The sequence below is a fragment of the Rana temporaria genome, chromosome 5 (genome assembly GCF_905171775.1).
Source record: "Rana temporaria chromosome 5, aRanTem1.1, whole genome shotgun sequence".
NCBI classification, from domain to species: Eukaryota; Metazoa; Chordata; class Amphibia; order Anura; family Ranidae; genus Rana; species Rana temporaria.
In genome coordinates, this window is record NC_053493.1 from 69,162,208 (window position 1) to 69,184,838 (window position 22,631).

Below are 22,631 nucleotides of genomic sequence, written 5' to 3' on the forward strand. Positions count from 1 at the left end.
GATGACCACTGAGTTAAAGCGACGCAGTGCCAAATCGCAAAAAGGGGCCCGGTCATTGACCGGCAAAATGGTCCGGGGCTAAAGTGGTTAACATGTTACAATCTGAATACTGGAGGAGAGCGAGGACTGAGGAAATTCTTCTCCCTGCCTGCAGCAGGCTGATCACATTATCTCAGCCTAGATAATAAGGCTTTTTTAGAAAAATTATACAGTTGCTGTATATTGTGACATGTCAGAAAAGCATTCCTACTGATATGTAAAACCACTGATGGTTCCACTTTAATTTTCAAGCAAGGTTGAAAACTACCTCTTATTTTAGTACAAATGTAGAAATAAAGCCCAATTTTTTTTTCCCCACCACCTGGGAAAGCGGTATTAAAGTATACCTAAGGGCAAAACTTTTTTCAGCTTTGGATATAGTAACACCCTAAAGCCCCGGTCAGTTTTTTTTTTCCCTCTGTGTCGCCCTTCACTTCCTGTCTCATAATCAAACAGGAAGTAAGAAAATTCCTGCAAATCTTTGTCCCCATTAGAAGATTGTTAACTTCCTGTGTATTTAATGTTTTTTGTGGAGAGTAGTGTGGTGGAATTCGCACATATGTGAACCATCAATACGATTCCATAACAATTTACATTGATGTCTATGGAGACTAAATTCGCAACGCAACGCTCTAAACTTGCACAAGACCCTTTTTTTTAATCACATTCGTAGAGAAATCGCAACGTTTGTATGTAAACGGCTGTGATTTAAAATAATGACTTTATAGATGACATGCGAATTTAGAATGTTTTTGACGTATCACATTCGTTATGAACTTGCATCAGTGTGAACCGGGCCTCTCTCTCTATTCCCAGTCAGTACACTACCCCACAGTTAGAAACACCTCCCTAGGGAACATTTAACCCCTTGATCAACCTCTAGTGACATTTATACAGTAATTAGTGGCTATATTTAGCTCTGATCACTGTCACTGGTCCCAAAAAAAGTGTCAAAAGTGTCCGATGCTATGTCACAGGCCCGCTACAAATTGCTGATCATTGGCATTACTATTTAAAAAAAAAATGCCATAAATATATCGACCTATTTTGTAGACACTATAACTTGTGTAAACCAATCAATATACACGCTTTGTCAATTTTTTTTACCAAAAAATATGTAGAAGTATACACATTGGTCTAAACTGATGAAGAAATCTTATTTTTACATTTTTTGGGGGGATATTTATTATATTATTAGTAAAAAAATATTGTGTTCCCTTTTCAAAATTGGCGCTCTTTTTTTGTTTATATCGCAAAAAGTAATATAATGCAGCTTATCAATCATTAGATGGCTGCAATAGTTCTCTTCCCCCCCCCCCCAAGATGACCCCCACCCTTCCCCATAGCATAGCAGGGCGGAAGTGACGTCAAAACGCACTTCCGCCCATGCTTCTTAAAGCAATATTTTCTTGTTGTCATTTTTTCAAATGACAAATTATTATTATATATATATATATTTTTTTTTTGCATTTTAGTCTAAATATGAGATCTGAGGTCTTTTTGACCCCAGATCTCATATTTAAGAGGACCTGTCATGCTTTTTTTCTATTACAAGGGATGTTTACATTTCTTGTAATAGGAATAAAAGTGATACATTTTTTTTTACTGTAAAAATTAATAAAATAAATAAAAATAAATAAGAAAACAAAAAATATTTTTTTTTAAAGCGCCCCGTCCCGACGAGCTCACGCGCAGAAGCGAACGCATACGTGAGTAGCGCCCGCATATGAAAACGGTGTTCAAAACACACAAGTGAGGTATCACCGCGATCGTTAGAGCGAGAGAAATAATTCTAGTCCTAGACCTCCTCTGTAGCTCAAAAGATGCAACCTATAGAATTTTTTAAACGTCGCCTATGGAGATTTTTAAGGGTAAAAGTTTGACGCCATTCCAGGAGCGGGCTCAATTTTGAAGCGTGACATGTTGGGTATCATTTTACTCTGCGTAACATTATCTTTCACAATATATAAAAAAATTGGGCTAACTTTACTTTTGTCTTATTTTTTTAATACAAAAACTTGATTTTTTTCCCCCAAAAAAGTGCGCTTGTAAGACCGCTGCGCAAATACGGTGTGACAAAAAGTATTGCAATGACCGCCATTTTATTCCCTAGAGTGTTAGAAAAAAATATATATAATGTTTGGGGGTTTTAAGTAATTTTCTAGCAAAAAAAATAATGTTTTAATCTTGTAAATGCCAAATCTCAAAAACAGGCTTGGTCCTTAAGTGGTTAAATACACTGAACAAACTGCAGCTGAACTCCAGATAACACTATAAGCAGTTACAGCAAACTGTTTTTTTTTTGTGATAAAGGTTTTTACATAGATAAACAAAATCTGATCATTGTAAGCACCCCTGTCGGCAGTAAATGGTTTGTCTCAACCCTGTAATTGCTACATATGCAGAACAGCTTGTTCTGTTGAAAAACAGACCTACTGGCCAGATCACCAGATGAAAAAAAAAAGAAGAAAACAACTGCAACCATCACATCTAATTGGTAAGCTGCAATATGATAAAATGTTTGCGTTTGTGTTCAATACTGCTTAAAATCCCACCAGACTTGTCAGCTTCTAGTAACATTCAAAGAAGCAACAGTTTGTTTCCTCTTTTGGATATTCAGAAGAAACAGAGGTTCAAAACCGTAAGGCCTTGTACACACGAGGAGACATGTCCGATGAAAACGGTCCGCGGACCGTTTTCATTGGACATGTCTGCTGGGAGCTTTTGGTCCGATGTATGTACACACCATCAGACCAAAATCCCCGCGGACAGAGAACGCGGTGACGTAGAAGACACAGACGTTCTCTAACACGAAAGTTCAATGCTTCCACGCATGTGTCGAATCAATTTGACGCATGCGCAGGATTTCGGGCCGCTGGTTATACGTCATAACCAGCGGACATGTCCGATGAGTCGTACTAACCATCGGACATGTCCGACGGACAGGTTTCCAGCGGACAAGTTTCTTAGCATGCTTCCACTAGGCCAGGAAACCTGTCCGCTAGGCCCTACACACGGTCGGACATTTCCTCGGAAACTGGTCTGCGGACCAGTTTCAGCAGACATGTTCGGTCGTGTGTACAAGGCCTAATGTGTCTGCATTGTCTTTGCAGGTCTGTTTGAACAAAAGCAGGTCACAGCTGCCAAAGAAAGCATTTTCAAGAGGCTTTGAAGTGCATTGACTGAACCTCTACAGTTTTACCTGGAAAGCAGAGGGGTTCAAGACAAATTAAGCATTTTGTTGGTGCTAAAATGTAATATTTTTACTGAAAATTGCAATTGTTGATCACTTGCCTGTTCATTACTTGTGGATGAGATACTCGATTCTGCTTCTTCCTCCCCTTTGTCTTCTCCTTTGGATTTCCAGAATCGCCCTTCACGTAGGAAGCGCTGATGCAGTTCAAGTTCATCACAAGCTTTTTTCCAGCCCATACTGCGCTTTACATGTAACTGATGAACATTGACTGTAATCTCCTGAATGTTTTCTGAAGGGATCCAGGCCCTGTATTCATGGGAGTTTCACAAATATCACTACAGATATGCAACACTGTCTCAGTTCTTCTACATCAAACAAATGCCAGACCAAACAAGTTTTTCTACAATTTCGAATGATATAGTTCTCAAATTAAACAATAGATAAACTGCCAACCCAAGCTGCTAACATATTTCAGGGACAGAGTGGGGACCTGCTCCAGAACGCAGCTTTGCTGACATCGCTCAGGCTGAAATCCCCCCGAAAACTGACTGTGCCTACAGACTTGCTGGAACCTTGTATGCTGCGGCAATCTTCCAAAACTGGGGAGCCTTGAGAGACAGCCCCATATCAAACTGAGCTCTTTAGACATACTATCTACGTATGTCAACCCTTAAAGGGGTTTGTAAACATTTGTGTTTTTTTACCTTAATGAATCCTATGCATTTAGGTGAAAAAACACTTTGCAGTGTCCGGGCCCCCCTCCCCCCGTTTTACTTAGTTGAGCACCAAATTTCTGTAGGCGCGATCCCACAAAGCTCTCTTCGCGGCTTCTCGGCTCTTCATTGGATAGATTGATAGCAGTGCAGCCATTTGCTCCAGCTGCTGTCAATCAAATCTAATAATGCGGGGGAGTCGGGGGGCAGGGGCAGAGTCATATATTCGGCAGCTATGGACGCCGAGTGTATGACACAGGAGCGTGCCCGCAAGGTAACCCCCTCAGGAGAGAGCTTCCCAGAGGGGGTGATCTATTGTGGGGAGGAGCCGAAAGAGGCGCCATGGGACCCCAGAACAGGAGGATTGGGGCCACTCTGTGCAAAACGAACTGCACAGTGGAGGTAAGTATGTGAAGGTAAGTACAATATGTTTTTTTTTAAACGTGAACCTTTACAACCACTTTAATCACACGCTGATGACTGCAGTAGTGGGTTTTGTTCAGCTGGCGATTGGCTTTAAAGTAAAAGTGATGTGGCAACTCCGTAGCTGCCGACCACTTTCACAAAGCCGGCTGGATTCTTTGTATGTATGGATTGCATGGGTTGGTATCGACGTGTGGTGAAAATCTTATGTCAATAGTACCTTTAGAAATATATTTACCTAGAAATATGGTGACGTATTTAATACTTATTTTACCGGCTGTATGTGTATTGATGGTGCTATATAGTACTGTATATAAAAAAAATGTGTCCTCCTTCCTCAGACAGTGATAAACCCCTATATACTTCTAGTAATTCCAGATAGACACATAGTGGGTTATTTCCAAAAGGCAGATCCACTTTGCACTACAAGTGCAAAGTGCACTTGAAATTGCACTGAAAGTGCACTTGGAAGTGCAGTCGCTGTAAAACCGAGGGGGGCATGCAAGGAAAATAAAGAAAAGCATTTTAGCACATGATAAAATCAGCAGAGCTTCCCCTCATTTCAGATCCACCCCTCAGATTTGCAGCGACTGCAATTCCAAGTGCACTTTCAGTGCAATTTCAAGTGCACTTTGCACTTGTAGTGCAAAGTGGATTTGCCTTTAGTAAATAACCCCCTTACATTCCCTTTCTATAATCAGCCTCCCATCCTTTAGTGAACATTCATCACCCTTAACCCCTTTTCACACTTGTGCGACTTCAAAGTCGCGTGATTTTCACCGATTTCAATGAATGCCTGTGTAAGTAGCATCAAAATCGGACCAAAGTAGTGCAGGGACTACTTTGAAGTAGGCATGACTTAAAGTTGTGCCAGTATAAATGGTAGTCATTGAAAATCATGGAGAATGACTTGTCATACGATTTTGCAGTCCGAAATCGTGGGACAAGTGGTGCAAGTGTGAAAGGGGACTTAATGGTCCAGTCCAACATTTTCCCTTATTCCTCTACAGCTCATGGATCAAAAGAATTTTACTAAAAAGCCAAGGGGCACGCCTGTTCTATTACTACCTTATGTATCACCAATTACACACAGCCCTCTGATACTTGCTAAGCTGTGTATATACTGGATCATCAGACGCTGAACTTTGAAGCCCAATATGAGAAGTTTTTGTGATATTTCTGGTACCTCTGGTGATGATGGCCAAAGAATCGAACATCTACTTGATTGTCTTCTTTTTGCATGACTTTGGCAGGCCAGAAGCCAAAACCTTTCATCTTAGCCCAAACCAGCTCATGGTTAGGAATCTGCAAGATAAAAAAAAAAAAACTATATGTAAAATAAGGAACAGCAGATTGATCAGAACGTATTTGTCATTAGAGTTTTTGTAGAGTCATGAAAAAGTGCACTGCTCCAACCATTCTTCCCATAAGCTGGAGTCAGGTGCAGACAAGTTTCAGCACATGATCTCACCCCCTCTAACATGTTTCACCTGATGGGTTTAAAGTAGCTGTGATTAACCACTTGCTTACAGGGCACATATACCCCCTCCCTGCCCAGGTGAAATTTCAGCTTTCGGCACTGCGTCGCTTTAACTAACAATTGCGCGGTCGTGCGACGTGGCTCCCAAACAAAATTGACGTCCTTTTTTCCCCACAAATAGAGCTTTCTTTTGGTGGTATTTGATCGCCTGTGCGGTTTTTATTTTTTGCGCTATAAACAAAAAAGAGCGACAATTTTGAAAAAAATACAATATTTTTTACTTGTTGCTATAATAAATATCCCAATTAAAAAAAAAAAAAAAAAAAAATTTCCTCAGTTTAGGCCGATACGTATTCTTCTACATATTTTTGGTAAAAAAAAAAAATCGCAATAAGCGACTGGTTTGCGCAAAAGCGCCTACAAAATAGGGGACAGAATAATAATTTTTTATTATTTTTTTTTTTTTTTACTAGAAATGGCGGCGATCTGAGATTTTTATTGGGACTGCGACGTTATGGCGGACACATCGGACACATTTTTGGCGCCATTCACATTTATACTGCGATCAGTGCTATAAATATGCACTAATTACAGTATAAATGTGACTGGCATTGAATGGATTAACACTAGGGGGTGAGGAAGGTGTTAAATGTATTCCCTGCATTGTGTTCTAACTGTAGGTGGAGGGTGACTGGGGGGGGGTGACCGATCTGTGTTCCTATGTACAAGGGACACAGACTCTCTTTCATCTCTAGAGACAGCACCGCTGTCTCTGTGTAAAACGGCAATGGGAGATGATCTCATATGTGTGAAAGCAGCCTTAGGGTAAAACACACCATAGAGAATATCCTCTGTGATTAAGCTCAATGGGTGAAACATGTTAGAGAGGTAGGTCCTAGGGGCGAGATTATGCAATGAAGCTTGTTGGCTGATGATTTATTTTGCCTGTGAAGACATCACTGGTGTGTGGCTTTTTTCTTTGAGTTATACTATTTAAATGCCCAACACAATTCCAGATTGAAAATAATCTTATTGAACTGATAAGTCCAACAAGAGCTATATGACTAATATACAGTTAGACTACAACTGTGGAAAGTGTACAATGGGCTGTCAGCTATCTCTAGAGAGTGTACAATGTACTGTAGCTTGCAATACCCCATTCAATAAAGTTTACCATGTACTTGGGGCCTGCTGCATCTTGACTATGTAGACTGTACCCTCTGGACCCTAATATGGAGCGTGCATCATGCACCGTTTGCTGTAGCTGCAACTCCACAGATCGTGGCATGTGCTTTAAAGGAAAAGTTCACCATTGTAAAATAAATAAATACACATCTTTTTGCAGGTAACATGTGCATTTATTTTTGGTTTCTACTATGAGCCTGCAAAGCAGGTGCTTACAGGGCTCTTGCAGACATTCTGTGTATGGGCAGGCAGTTACACACTGCCAGGAAGACTCAATGAACTACATAGAGCACTCATCAGCACCCTGGTAGTTCATTGAGAACTACAAGCAGACAGCTGTAAAGAATGTTGTACTTGTAGTTTTCACATTAATAGGCCGAGTGGCCTACGAGATGATCCCCCGCTCGCTGCAGTGGCCAGTGCTACAGTGATGTGTTACATTTTACACCCTGAAAGTGCGTGTAACATGTTACAAAAAGGTGAACTTATCCTTTAACCTTATGCTTCATTCTATAAAGATCGCATCACGCAGTATATATTACACCCTCTTCAACAGACTATTTCATGTGCGGTGACTTGCTGCACCTGCTGCTGAGGGTCCATCATGCACAGTTTGCTGCACATATTTCTACAGAGTGTAAAAATGTGCTGTTATCTGCTGCGCCCGACTTGTCTAGCTACTGATAATGAAAACAATGGCAAATCAATTAGAAACCGCAACATGTTGAACTTTATTCAATACATCTTTTTGAAAAAAGAAACGACAACATAGCATATTAAAAAAAAAAAAAATTCCAGCTGAAGCAGACTGGCACAAAGTGCGATCATTGACATTACAAACATAGGGCAACTTCATATTAAACACGTGGGACCATCAATCTTTGTACTGAACCCTATAAGTGACCAGGATCACGAAAAATTTAGAGCAAGGTAAAAAGTTCAAAAGACTTAAATCTTAGGATACATACACAAGGATAGCAGAACCAGTTGTCAGGCCGTGCGTTTGACAAATAGAAGCAATTTTTGCAGAGCTGCAGTTCATCCAACTGAAAGCAGAAAATATTTAAACCCATCATCATACAGTATGCTTATGTTTTTACATGACAATAACATTGCATAGACACGGAAAACCGATGGTTTACAATTAAACTTCCACAATGCGGAATATCATCTTTGGTTGTAGTTCTGCCCTCTAGTGTTCATTTTACAAACAACCCACACAAAGAAAATAAAGACCAAAACAGGGAGATGGAACAGTAAAGTCATATATATATATGTATGTATGTATGTATGTATATATATATATATATATATAAACCCATTCAAGTTATGAGATTTTTTTTTCCTAAATGAAAACAAAACAAAACAAAAAATACACCTATGTAACATGGACCCGCAACTGTGTAGAGATGAGTTGGTTGTATATCTGGTTCCCCTTGTCTCTATTTATATATAGAATACAATGTAATATTCTGTTATGCCTTATGGCTGACAATACTGTCTGCCCACACCTCATCGATACCCTATTATATTAAACAGACAGTGTCACTGTACACATGTATGGATATTTGCGAAATACTGCAATAAAAGAAAAAACGAAAAAAAAAACTTGTGAGATGAAAGCTTGGGACATAACCAACTGGCTCCAGCGTATAATTTTAATGATTTACAGCTTTCAGCACTTCTTAGGCCCTGTACACACGATCAGTCCAAACTGATGAAAACGGACTGAAGTTCAGTTTCATCGGTCCAAACCCACCGTGTGTGGGCCCCATCAGTCTGTTATCCTTCGGTCCAGAAATTTAGAACTTGCTTTAAAATTGAACTGCTGGACGAGTAACCGATCGGTCAAAACCGATGGTTAGTACGCAAAAGCATCTGTTCCAAACCCGGGCATGTTTAGAATCAAATCGACGCATGCTTAGAAGCATTGAACTTAATTTTTCTCAGCACGTCGTCGTCTTTTACGTCACCGCGTTGGGCTCGATCGGTTTTTGAACTGATGGTGTGTACGCACATCAGACCATCAGTCAGCTTCATCGGTTAACCGATAAAACTGAACTTCAGTCCGTTTTCATCGGTTTGGACTGATCGTGTGTACAGGGCCTTACAGCAAACCATTAATCCTGAAATACAGTGTAACACATAAAAAGGGAATATGCAGCCATTTCAGAATGAATAAAGCTGAAGAAAATTCCCTGGTTCTGCCACACACAAATACAATATTTGTTTGGTACAATTAAAAAACCTATTGAAGAATAAAAAGACAAACCCCCTCCCCCACCACCCTCATTGCAACTCAATGCCTTCAAAACGTACATTGGAAGGTGTTCACAGGAATAGCAAAGGCTGATCAAACATTTTGATAAGTAAACAGCAACCATTGACAGTTTGTCTGAATTCTGCAGGTTGGGGTTCCCTTGCTCTCTTCCCTATACACTCTGCAGCCAAACTCTGTTCCCTAAATGAGAAATCAGGGACACAAACCTGACTCAATTTAAAGGGGTTGTAAAGAAACAATTTTTTTCCCTGAATAGCTTCCTTTACCTTAGTGCAGTCCTCCTTCACTTTCCTCATCCTTCGATTTTGCTTTTAAATGTCCTTATTTCTTCTGAGAAATCCTCACTTCCTGTTCTTCTGTCTGTAACTCCACACAGTAATGCGAGGCTTTCTCCCTGGTGTGGAGTGTCGTGCTCGCCCCCTCCCTTGGACTACAGGAGAGTCAGGACGCTCTCTACGTTGCAGATAGAGAAAGGAGCTGTGTGTTAGTGGGCGTCCTGACTCTCCCGTAGTCCAAGGGAGGGGGCAAGCACGACACTCCACACCAGGGAGAAAGCCTTGCATTACTGTGTGGAGTTACAGACAGAAGAACAGGAAGTGAGGATTTCTCAGAAGAAATAAGGACATTTAAAAGCAAAATGGAAGGATGAGGTAAGTGAAGGAGGACTGCACTAAGGTAAAGGAAGCTATTGAGGGAAAAATAAAATTGTACCTTTACAACCCCTTCAAGCTGAAATGGGACTAGACATTAAAGTGGTTATAAGGGCTAAAAGGTTTGTACCTTTCTCTTATGCATTAACTTTTAGGTGCAGGCCCCCCCCCCCCCTAAATACTTACTTGCACTTTCCCCCTTCTCAATGGACTCTGTGAGAACAGCTGGAGCCTCTGGCTCCTGTTGCTGTCAATCAAATCCAGTGACAATGTGGGGGGTGGGGCCAAGCTGTACTGTGTGTGTCATTAGACACATGCAGTGCGGCTCAGGGTTGAGTTTGCACGAGAAGCCGCTTGCTAGGGGGGCACACAGAAGTGCTGGCAGGGGACCCCAAAAAAGGAAGATCAGGGATGCTCTCTGTAAAACCATTGAACAAAGCAGGCAAGTAAAAAAATAAAAAAGTCTTACAAATCACTTTGAGGGACATCCATTCCACTTAACTCATCAAAAGGATCTCACCCTTCCAGATGCACCCGCCCCAGATGCAAGCTGCACTTACCTTAATCTCACAGCCACAGCAAATGTTCACATCTTGCAGTTGAAATTGTCTGCGGGTCCCCACAGACTTCTATGGTGCAGTTCATGTGGCTGGAGGCATTCCCATAGAAGTGAAGATCCACAGTGTAGGTGCAGCCAGTGGCTGTGAGATTCAGGTAAATATGCATCTATGGCAGGATGATTTTGATTGGGGAGCTAGGAAAGCAGGATGTGTGGAATGTGGAAGTGAACTTATCCTTTAACATTTAACTGGTTGCCACAAGGGTTGCTCTAGATTTATATACAATTTGCTAAACAAATAACAGAGAATCTATGAAGAAGCCGGCAATTTCAAAGCTGGCTACAATGGATACCAGAAATGGAGTATGAAAGGTAGTGAACTGTATGAAAAATAAGTATTAGATGTACCCAGAAAAGTGTCATTACACTATAAGTCAAATAAATGAAGAGTGCTGTATAAAACTTACCTCGTGGCATGTGTCTGTGTACAGAACCTTGGCAACATCAGTCTGCTCACTGTCATCTATAATTACAGCACAGCAAATAAGCAGACTTCCAATTTTATCAGTACATGTAATACTTGATTATTCACCCTCTATATGCAACATTTCAGCAATTTGTATCTGTATGTAAACCAGGAACATTTTAGTCGGTCTTTAAAATACTTATAGTCACAAGCATTAGGAGGGTGGTCGTAAAGTTATGACTTATCGTTTTTAACCAAATATTGAGTAGGTCCCCCTTTTGCTGCCAAAACAGCTACCAAAACAGCCCTGACCTGTTAAGGAATGGACACCACCAGGCCTATGAAGGTATTCTGTGGTATTTGGCATCAAGCCATCAGTAGCAGATCCTCTAGAATAAGGCTTACCTATAGGTAGTGGAAATATCTCCTAAACGTGTGTCGTTTAGGACATATTTCCCTTGTAGTACGCCGATATCATCGGCGCAATGCGCTGTGAAGAAACTGACCCCCATGCCGTTTCTTCCCCAGCGTGTGGTGTGATTGACGGCTCCCGCGCACATGACTGCGGCCCCGGAAGGAAGAGGGGCGAAGATGGACGCGGCCTGCACAGGGGACATTGCGGGCTTCGTTTGCAGGTAAGTGTCACATAATGGGGCTAGTATGCAATGCATACTGGCCCATTATGCTTTTAATGTGTAGGGTTTGCACGGAGCAAAAGAGGAAGTAAAACCCATCAGGGTTTACTTCCTCTTTAAGTCCTGTAAGATGGGCTCTCTAGAGATGGGACTTATTTTTCTAGTACATCCTAAAGATTCTTGATTGGATTGAGATCTGGAGGCCAAATCCAACGTGTTGTGTTCCTCAAACCAATCTTACACCATTTTTGCAGTGTGGTAGGGCACATTAACTTGTTGAAAGAGGCTGCTACCATCTAGGAATACCATTTTCATTAAGTGTACTTAGTCGGCAACACTATTTAGGTAGGTGGGGTATTTGTCAAGTAACATCCACATGGTAGGACCTAGCCGAAGACTTTTCCAAAGTGTCATACTGGCTCAGTCAGCTTGCCTTCTTCCCATACTGCACCCTGGTGCTGCCTTCTATTCCACAGGAGAGCGATACACATGAACCCGACCCATCCACGTGATGTAAAAGAAAACGCGATTCATCAGACGAGGTCACCTTCTTCCATTGCTCTGTAGTCCAGTAAGCACTTTTGGCTGTGGACACGGGTTAGCAAGGGCACCCTGATTGGATTGCTAGCTACATGGCCATGTCTGCTTTCCACACATCAAATTCAGGGACAACATGTCCGCCTGCTGCTTAAGATATCCCACTGACTTTCCGATGACATTGTAACAATATAATCAATAATATAGTCTTATACTAAACTGTCTTCCCAGGTAGGGCCTACACATATTTTGCAATCCCATTCATTCTGAACAGGATTGCAGAGCCCATTCCCCAACCTGGCCAAGAAGACTCTTGACAAGCAGCCAGGCAATCTAGGCAGTGATATCTTGCTTGATCGGGGACAGGTGAATGCAAGACTACAATATAAGTGTAAGGAAGTAAAACAAAAATACCCAAAGCAGGAAACAAGAATACCAAAATCACCTCCATAGAATATAATGGTGTTGTGCAGGAGAAGCTGAGCATCTGCCTTGAATTCCTCATAACTTCGGTACTTTCCTTCATTCACTTTCTGTAAAAAAAAAAAAAAAAGTCAGGTTAAACAGTTGCTAAGAGAAAACAGCAATCTTGGTCTTATATGATACATGATGATGTCATTCCAAATAAACAAACTACTCCAATTTAACGTTCAGACTTAGCAGAAACTCCTTTTATGATTACTATATTAATTATGAACTTTCACAGAAGCTTGATAAGAACCTACCTCATTAATAGTGGACACATCAATGGCTGTATGCACCAGTCTTCTGTACATGGGGTGTTTTGGATCCTTCCCTTTCTTGTTAAGTTCAATTGCCTGAAAAGGTACAATTTATAAATGTAAAAAGTGGCATTAAACCCAAAACTAAAAATCAATGCATTGCAGCTATCCAGTTCTTAAATGTGGTGGCTGCATTGGTTCTTTTTATTTAAGGCTGTTTTTCTCTTCCTGACCATTACCACACTTTCTGTCATAGGTAGGGCTCTGTCTATAAAAGAGCTACTGAGCTACTCTCTTACAGCAGCTTGTGTTCATTTGTGGGATCCTTAAAATGGTTGTAAAGGATCAAGGTTTTTTTTTTTTTTTACCTTCGTGCATTCTATGCCCCCTCAGCCCCCCCCCCCAATACTTACCCAAGCCCCATCTCGATACAGAGATGTGCAAGAGAGCAGCGGCTCTCCCAGGTCTCTTCCTTCTCATTGGCCGAGACAGCAACAGGAGCCGCTGGCTTCTGCCAATCACTGCCAGTGAGTGAATGAGGAGAGAGTGGGAGCGGGCCGAGCGATGCTCCACGTGAGAATGGACACACAGAGCAGTGGATCGGGAGTGAGTCTGCTTGGATGCCCCCATAGCAAGCTGCTTGACACTGCTTGCACTCGACAGGAGCCAGGACTACTGGCAGGAGACAGGAGAATTGGGGCCGCTCTGTGCAAAATTATTCCACCGAGCAAGTAAGAATAACATGTTTTTTTTTTTTAGTAAACATCATGCTAATGCCACTGGGTATGGAATTATTACAGATGACAATGCACTTTGTGCAATCCAGCAAGACACTTACCTGGTCCCTGAAGCCTACACAAAAAAACTGCCTCTGCTGTACTTTATCAAGAGATTTGTATGTTTCCCTGCAGCCTCCTGTAGTTTGCTTACATCATGCTATGCTGATAGGAAGCCTCAGGGAAGGCACTTTTGGGGAGCTGCTATCACAGCCACTTTCCTATTTCTCATGAACATTCTTTAGTAGAACAGTTCCCTCTGCAGGATGTAAATAGAAGGCAAAAGGCTGCAGGGAAGTGTGGAAAACATATCAATCTCATCAGTAAACTACAAGCTGCAAGGACAAGGAGAGTTATAGATCTGTACAGTAAATGCAGCTATACAGGTAAATGTGTGCAAGTTCCAGAAATGTATCAGAGCTAAAGATAAAGATATTTAAAAGGGAAGGTCGGGGTGTGTAGACTAATCATTTGCAACATACAATAATATCATTCCTCATGATCACACATTTCGATTTCTGTACATTTTCAGGGTCCAAGAATACACTACCACCCATACATTTCTAGCTGAATAAGCCAATAACAAATGCGGTATTTCTTCGTACCAGCACACTCAAATTTTCATTGTAGTATTCAAGTTTTTGCATGTGGCCACCCCTCAAACTAAATCCTTATTGCTGGTATCCCCATCACCCGAACGGCTCTGAATTTTGTCTAAAAATATGCAGACTAAAGTGGATTATATTATACACCTCCCTCTTCATGAGATTTATACTTTCTCATGCATGAAAGAAAACAAAAAGAAAAATAAATAAAAAGGGAAAGGGAAAAGGAAAAGGAAAAGAAAAAGAAAAGAAAGATAGTTGATTTACTGAAATTGAAGGGTGCAAAATCTGTCCAATGCAATAATCAATATAGGAAAAAAGAAGGTACAGCGCAAAAATAATAAATGAAAATAATGCTGTGACACAAAATTAAATAATAAATGAAAAATTAATTTTGTGTCACAGCATTATTTTCATTTATTATTTTTGCGCTGTACATTATTTTTTCCTATTTTGTCCTAATATACGTATCTATATTTTGGTACTAGCAGCATTTTTATAGCTTTTTTCGGTTTAGCGCAGTGTTCTTTTCTTTTTTAATAATCAATATAAAAGCATTACAGTAACATCACATAAACATAAGGGGGGAAGCGGAGTCAGTAAAATGTGCTTAGTAGAAGCACAACACTGCAGGTTTCTCTGAACTAAAGAAGCAAAAACTTACCCTTTCCTTCATACGAGACACAATGAATCGCAGGTATTTACCCATCTCCTGTTTGTTTAGGTTCTTTTTCTTCATGGTCTGAAACAAAAATATTGCCATCAATATTAATATCTTTCTCTTCTGTATTATCACTACATTGCTAGAACAGCAGAAAAAGGGCATTCCTTAAAATAAAATGATGCTACTATGCATACATTTAGCTGGATTCAGGTAGGGCGGCTTACTTTTGAGGCGGCGTAGCGTATCACATATACGCTACGCCGCCGTAAGTCAGAGAGGCAAGTGCTGTATTCACAAAGCACTTGCCTCCTAAGTTACAGTGGCGTAGCGTAAATGGGCCGGCGTAAGCGCGCCTAATTCAAATGTGGAACAGGGGGGGCGTGTTTTATGTTAATGACTGGTGACCCGACGTGATTGACGTTTTTAACGTACGGCGCATGCGCCGTCCGTGGACATATCCCAGTGTGCATTGCTCCAAAGTACGCCGTTTCGACGTGAACGTAAATTACGTCCAGCCCGATTCGCGTACGACTTACGAAAACGACGTAAAAAGATAGGCCTGTTCCGATGTCCATACCTTGCATGGGCTGCGCCATCTAGGGAGCAGCTTTATCTTTACGCCGGCGTATCTCTAACGTAAACGGCGTAACTAATTGCGACGGGCGCACGTACGTTTCTGAATCGGCGTATCTAGTCATTTGCATATTCTACGCCGAACTCAACGGAAGCGCCACCTAGCGGCCAGCGTAAATAAGATACGACGGCGTAGGAGACTTACGCTGCTCGTATCTTAGCCTAATTTAAGCGTATCTAGTTTCCAGAATACGCTTAAATTTACGATGGCGTCGATTCAGAGTTACGACGGCTTATCTACTTATACGCCGGCGTAAACCTATCTGAATCTAGCGAACTATCTTTGTGTACCTGCAGCACCATACATTTTATTTTTTATTTATTTTTTTACTTTTTATTTAGTGGCGGAGGATACATCACATTGATTAACACATACAATACCGTGCTCAGCATTAGCACAATAAGCACCAAATACAGTTTTACAGATATAAAACAGGTCAACAAAGCCATACATTTTCTATATTTGGTCTATGGCTACAATTCTGTGTCAAGTACTGTATGAGTTAGATAAACGAATTCTAAGAATTGTATGTAAATAAGAAACTGACTGCAAGTAAAATGCATTCGCTACTTGAAACTAAATGAGTACCACAGAGTTGGACCCCTCTATGATGTACTGTACGGGTCTTTTAAATCTGGTCCGTGTTGGTCACTTAGCTCCATAGTACTGAACTAGGGGTAGCACAGCTGTCGCACCTTTTGTTATTTTTATTATTATTATAATACAGATTTATATAGTGCCAACAGTTTACGCAGTGCTTTACAACATGAGGGTAGACAGTACAGTTCCAATACCACTCAATACAGGAGGAATCAGAACTTGTTACAATCTAAGAATTCAAAAATCAATCACAATCACCTGTTACATCAGCATACTGAGGGGCAAATGGCTGAAAATCCTCACCAAGGCGATATCAAGATCAACCCTCCTCCTCCCTCCCCCCGCCAGGCCATATAGCGCAGCATGCTTCGCACATGCGCAGTAGGGAATCCAATGTGAAAAATGTGAAAATACTGCACTGTCTGGTGGATAAACAGTAGGGAACCGGCTGTGAAGCTGCTGTGCTGCGATTTTACCGCCATTTGCGGTTTGCATTTTTTAATCTGGCCAACAACAAATTGGCAAAAAAAAAAAAAGCATAAAAAAATTAAAATAAATGCAAAATGTAAATGGTGGCAAAAATCACATTTGCAAAAAGCACTCCAGAAACGGATAAAAAAGCAAACTGCATAGATGTGAACCGAGCCTAAAGGTGCAAGATCTGGAGCTTTAATTTGGATCCTGACTTCACTGGCCACTGAATTACCTGGCACAAGAATTCAAGACTGATGTTCAGAGACCACCGGATGCATGTATGTAAAGTCTGCATTAATTGACCTGTACTTGCCAACAGTTTTAGGTGGGAGTAAACAGCAGTTCACCTACATGCTGTTTTAATTTTCTTCTATAGCTAACCAGAAGTCCATAAAGCCCAACTAAAGCTTTAGGCCCTGTACACACGATCAGTCCAAACCGATGAAAACGGACTGAAGTTCAGTTTCATCGGTCCAAACCGACCGTGTGTGTGCGCCCTATCGGTCAGTTGTCCTTCGGTCCAAAAACAGAGAACTTGCTTTAAAATTGGACCGATGGACGCCTGACCGATAGGTCAAAACCGATGGTTAGTACGCAAAAGCATCGGTTCCAAACCCGCGCATGCTCAGAAGCATTGAACTTCATTTTTCTCTGCACGTCATTGTGTTTTACGTCACCGCGTTGCACTCGATACTTTTTGGAACTGATGGTGTGTAGGCGCGACGGATCATCTGTCAGCTTCATCGGTTAACCGATGAAACTGAACTTCAGTCCGTTTTCATCGTTTTGGACTGATCGTGTGTACAGGACCTAAGGGAAAAAAATAAATCACACCAATAAATTTCAGGATGCAGTAAAATAACTGCTTTTGAATGCTCCAAAGAAGAACTCTTAAAGGAAAAACTTCAGAGAAAAAAGTATTTAAAATCTATTGGCACATAAGGCGTTAACTGCAATCCTTAGTTGCAACCCACTGGCATTGTAGAGTCTGTACACAGATATGGCAGCCAAGACATTGGGAATCAGTCAAATGGGCCTTTAACTAGGTGCTCAATTGTACAACATTTTAACATTGGGGAAAAAGGAAGCTCACCCCCTGCTGCCATCCATTTGTGGACACTGAGGTCTACTAAAATATTTAGCAGCCATTTGTGTGGTTTGGAAGGCAGAAGAAACAGGCTAGTACTCAGCACTTCTTTCCAGTGTCTATATTTGCATACTACGGAACCTCTAGTTTGGGGCTGCTGGGAAAACTGTAGAGGACAACTACATCTGCCAGACTGCTACTCAGAGTGGTAGTTTACACATGTTGAGGTAAGAACAGGTTGGCTTTAATACATAGAGACTGCCACTGCTGACTGCTCATGAAGCAATTCTACTTGCCTGCCTGATCATACCAAGATGCTATGGGGGTTATTTACGAAAAGGCAAATCCAAACTGCACTTGAAATTGCACTTGCAAATTGCTCTGTAAATCTGAGGGGTAGATCTGAATTGAGGGGAAGCTCTGCTGATTTTACTATTCAATCATGTGCAATCTAAAATGCTGTTTTCCCCCTCGGACCTACAGCAACTGCACTTCTCGTTTGCACTTGTAGTGCAAAGTGAATTTGCCTTTCGTAAATAACCCTCTTTTTTTTTCAATAGCCCAGAATAATCTGCAGATAATGGATAGAGGGTTTAATCCGATCTATATGCTCACTCCAGGCCAGTGACTTACAGGGCACTAAAAAAAGCAGATCATAACAGCCAGATAACTAGTATTTTTCAGTGGAAGACATCATTGGCAGCCTCCTTATTCCTCTTAGTAAAAGTTTACTTGAAGCCCAGAAGATAAATAAGTATCCTGTGTAGATCTGTAAAGATACAGGGACTCTTGATGTCTTTGTTTATAACCGGTTTGTTATGTTTGGTATTCAGTTCATTTAAGGTACTGGCCACAGATCCTTACATGAACCCTTCTAGAAATGTTCAGCCAGAGCCTCATTTAAGAAAAACTCCACTCTGCACAAGAACTTAATTTTCCTGGTTGTAAATATTTCCTGTGTACTTTAACATTGATCATAAAAGAGCTAATGTAAACGATAAGGAAATCGCACAAGATGCAGTGATCACTACCCAGAAAAAGCACTTTTTAGGGTCCTGCTCATTCAATACAAAACTCCTGATAAAATAAGGATCTTTGTCTTACCTGCAAAATCCTTTTCTTCAAGTACATTACAGGACAGTATTAAGGAACATAGGGTTATGCGGCTGCCTCCAAGAGATTGGACACTGGCAAAACAAAGCCGCAAGGACAGCATGGTCTAAAACCCTCCCACTCCGAGACACCTGAAGAACCTTATGACCGAAGGAGGCATCAGCAGAGGCCTGAAAGTCCCCATGCTAAAACTTAAAGTGGAACTGCAGTCTGCCCACATAATTTGTAATAAAAACGTGCCTATCTGAAGCCTTCCTCCAACCACTTTACATATTTTATATATACTGTGATTCTGTACTTGCCAAATATGCTGCAGAAATCTCCCTCCATCTAGTCTGGCTGCATCCATTTGATGCTGAAGCTGCTGCCTGCACACTTCCTGGATTTACACAGACACACAGAGGCCCCCCTACAGCTCTGCAGCTCTCGTTGGCCCTCTTATGACTTATGCTGGCCATACACTCCACGAAAAATCATCCGAACGAACTTTCAAAAAACGAAAGTTCGTTCGTGAGCGCAAACGATAGTGCCATCATGTAATGACCGATAAATCGTTCAGTGGACATAAAAAAAAAAAAAAAAAGTTAGTCTTTTTTTACATATACCTAGTGCAGAAAGTTTGGACGGGAAACACATTAACCTTCCGATTTATCGTTCGTTCGGCAGAAAATTTCCAAACTTGTCCTTCGTTTTTTGGGCTCAAAAACGTCCAAACGATTATCGATTTTGTGCCCATTAACTGTTCGAAAAACGAAAGATCTTTCTTAACGACCGAATGTCGGTCGAATTTTCATATAGTGTATGGCGAGCATTATTTCCCCTCCCTTCCTGGCAAGCTCTCTCTCTCTGAGAGAAGGAGAGAGAGAGAGCGCGAGAGAGAGAGAGCGCGAGCTGTGCATGATGTCAAAAGCCTGGGCTTTTTCTCAGACAAGAAACAGGAAGTGGGCTGTATAAGGTGTTTACTGGCAGGAAAAAAATATTTTTACTATCCAAAGTTAAAACAACAAGGGCAGAGGATTTAATAGATGGAAAGATGAAAAAATTACTGAAGTTCTGCTTTAAACGCATCAACAGAAGGCAGAAGAAAATCTGAAAAACGGAAACCTAATGCTGGAAAGCCCAAGAAACACCAACTGATCTAGCTGAATGGGCTATTACAGAGAGAGGAGCAATCATGCTCTTAAGGTAATAAGACGGAGTGAGATATTTTTGAATTCACCTGGTGGGAAAAATGAGAGGCAGGCTTGTCCCATAAGAGGGACCCTGGGGACTGACGAAGAAAGAGTCAGACTGTTGAAAGGGGGCTGTGACTGACTGGCAGACTCGAACTGTGCATACAACACCCAAACAATGGAGGAATCCAATTAGGAGGTTTTGGATCAGGACAGACATGAAAGAAAAAATTCCTGGTTTAAGTGGAAAGAAGAAAAATAGGAAGCAAAGAGGTCTTGATAGTGTGTAGCACAAGAAAAGGTTTTTAATACGTTATGGCCAACTTTGAGACAGATCTCACCAAAGTTGAGGCCAACGAGAAGGGCAACCTTATGAGCAAGAGTGGGCACAGGAATATCCCTAATGGAATCAAAGGTCAGGATTGAGCCAGTCACCGCACAAAACAGGCTGTAAAGGAGAATGTACAGAAAGGGTTTTTGCAGGCCAGGGGTTCTAAGGAGAACCCAGGCAAGTGACCCTAGGCACTGTTGACACAGGTTGTTCTAGGTCAAGGTATGTGCGCACAGCATCAATAAGCACTGAAAAAGCATCCTTAACCACTTAAGACCCGGACCAAAATGCAGCTAAAGGACCTTGCCTCTTTTTGCGATTCGGCACTGCGTCGCTTTAACTGACAATTGCGCGGTAGTGCGACGTGGCTCCCAAACAAACTTGGCGTCCTTTTTTCCCCACAAATAGAGCTTTCTTTTGGTGGTATTTGATCACCTCTGCGGTTTTTATTTTTTGCGCTATAAACAAAAATAGAGCGTCAATTTTGAAAAAAAAAACAATATTTTTTACTTTTTGCTATAATAAATATTCCCCAAAATATATAAAAAAATATTTTTTTACTCAGTTTAGGCCGATACGTATTCTTCTATCTATTTTTGGTAAAAAAAAAAAAAAAAATCGCAATAAGCGTTTATCGGTTGGTTTGCGCAAAATTTATAGCGTTTACAAAATAGGGGATAGTTTTACTGCATTTTTATTATTTTTGTTTATTACTACTAATGGCGGCGATCAGCGATTTTTTTCGTGACTGCGACATTATGGTGGACACTTCGGACAATTTTGACACATTTTTGTGACCATTGTCATTTTCACAGCAAAAAATGCATTTAAAATGCATTCTTTATTGTGAAAATGACAGTTGCAGTTTGGAAGTTAACCACAAGGGGGCGCTGATGGGGTTATGTGTTACCTGAAGTGTGTTTACAACTGTAGGGGGGTGTGGCTGTAGGTGTGACGTCATCGATTGTGTCTCCCTATAAAAGGGATGACACGATCGATGCAGCCGCCACAGTGAAGCAAGGGAAAGCCGTGTTTATACACAGCTCTCCCCGTTCTTCAGCTCCGGGGACCGATCGTGGGTCTCCAGCGGAGATCGGGTCCGCTGGTCCCAAACCTTCGGACCGGGTCGCAGGCGCGCGCCTAGTACAGGATGTACCTGTACGTACATGTGCCCAGCCGTGCCATTCTGCTGACGTATATATGCAGGAGGCGGTCCTTAAGTGGTTAAGCTTAGGAGAGAAGGCCGAGACATGAGAACTAGATAATAAGAGAAAGTTGAAGTACAGTCACCATTCTCATCTGAAGGTGTAGGAGCAGCTGCAACCTGAGGGAATTCAGAGATTATGGAAGGAGGGTCGGGGGGCATGTTTGTGACCCCTGTGGTCTGAATCAGCTAACATAATTGTGATTTTGCTTATAAATTCTGACAAAATTGATCCCCCGGATAAACAGAAAAGGTGCTGTGATGCAAGCAGGAGACAGTGATCTGCAATAGCAGTGTCAGTCCCTTCACTTGGTAATGATGCTGCTAGTTGTGTGTAAACCAATAAGGCCTAATGGTTCACAGCCCAGTGCTTGTGATCCACCATGTGTATAGTGAAGTAATCTTGTTGGGGGTACCCAAGGACCAATTTTGCTGGAGCAGAAATGGTTACCTGCCAAGAAGCGTTCAACCAATGTATGTAGCGGGAAGAATGATTCCAGGTGGCAGTGGATGTATGGATTGGTGGCAGCAGGCAGCTGATGACCTGATCCTTCATGTATGTAAGCATACTCGGTTCTCAACACAACTTAGGAGGCTGCACAAACATAACAGGTAGGCCAGCCATAGACGGTTTTAAAAATCAGCTGGTTCAGCAGGAAACGGTTGAGTATCGAACCGTGTATAGGCAGACTGGATGATCGATCAATTTGGGTACAACCAGCCTGACGGATTTACATGCGATTATCACTAGCAACTGCTAAAACTGCTAGCAATATCACTGTCTTCTCCTGGTGGGGACAGCTTCCAAGATTATGCAGAGGATTAGCCTATTCAGAAATGTGCAAACAGGAGCCCCAGGGGTTCTGGAGTTACTAGCACTTGCTAGATGAAAAAAAAATGATCTAGATAAAAAGAAAAAAGTGGCAGCTTTTGGTGTAAACACATCCTCTCTCGTAGGACACTAGCAAAAACTAAGGGTTGCTGGGAGTGAGAGGAGTTATACCATGCCAGGCATGTCCAAAGTCCAGAACGAACTGCCAAAGGATTTGTGGGAAAAGCAGGAAAGGGAAATAAAAAGATATCCA

The 22,631-nt window shown here is 41.5% G+C and overlaps 1 protein-coding gene across 4 annotated transcripts in view; it reads right to left on the reverse strand.

The window, feature by feature from the left end:
- The window catches only part of ZMYND11 (zinc finger MYND-type containing 11), a 128,778-nt gene that overhangs the window by 22,919 nt on the left and 83,228 nt on the right, over positions 1-22,631 (reverse strand). For all 4 annotated transcript variants that reach the window (XM_040352685.1, XM_040352686.1, XM_040352689.1 and 1 more), the window contains 7 exons: positions 14,932-15,009; positions 12,890-12,982; positions 12,610-12,697; positions 10,994-11,049; positions 8,005-8,082; positions 5,558-5,676; positions 3,334-3,541 (listed from right to left, as the gene is read on the reverse strand). In XM_040352685.1, the coding sequence (XP_040208619.1) occupies positions 3,334-3,541; positions 5,558-5,676; positions 8,005-8,082; positions 10,994-11,049; positions 12,610-12,697; positions 12,890-12,982; positions 14,932-15,009 (720 nt within the window). The remainder of the gene's footprint in view (positions 1-3,333; positions 3,542-5,557; positions 5,677-8,004; positions 8,083-10,993; positions 11,050-12,609; positions 12,698-12,889; positions 12,983-14,931; positions 15,010-22,631) is intronic.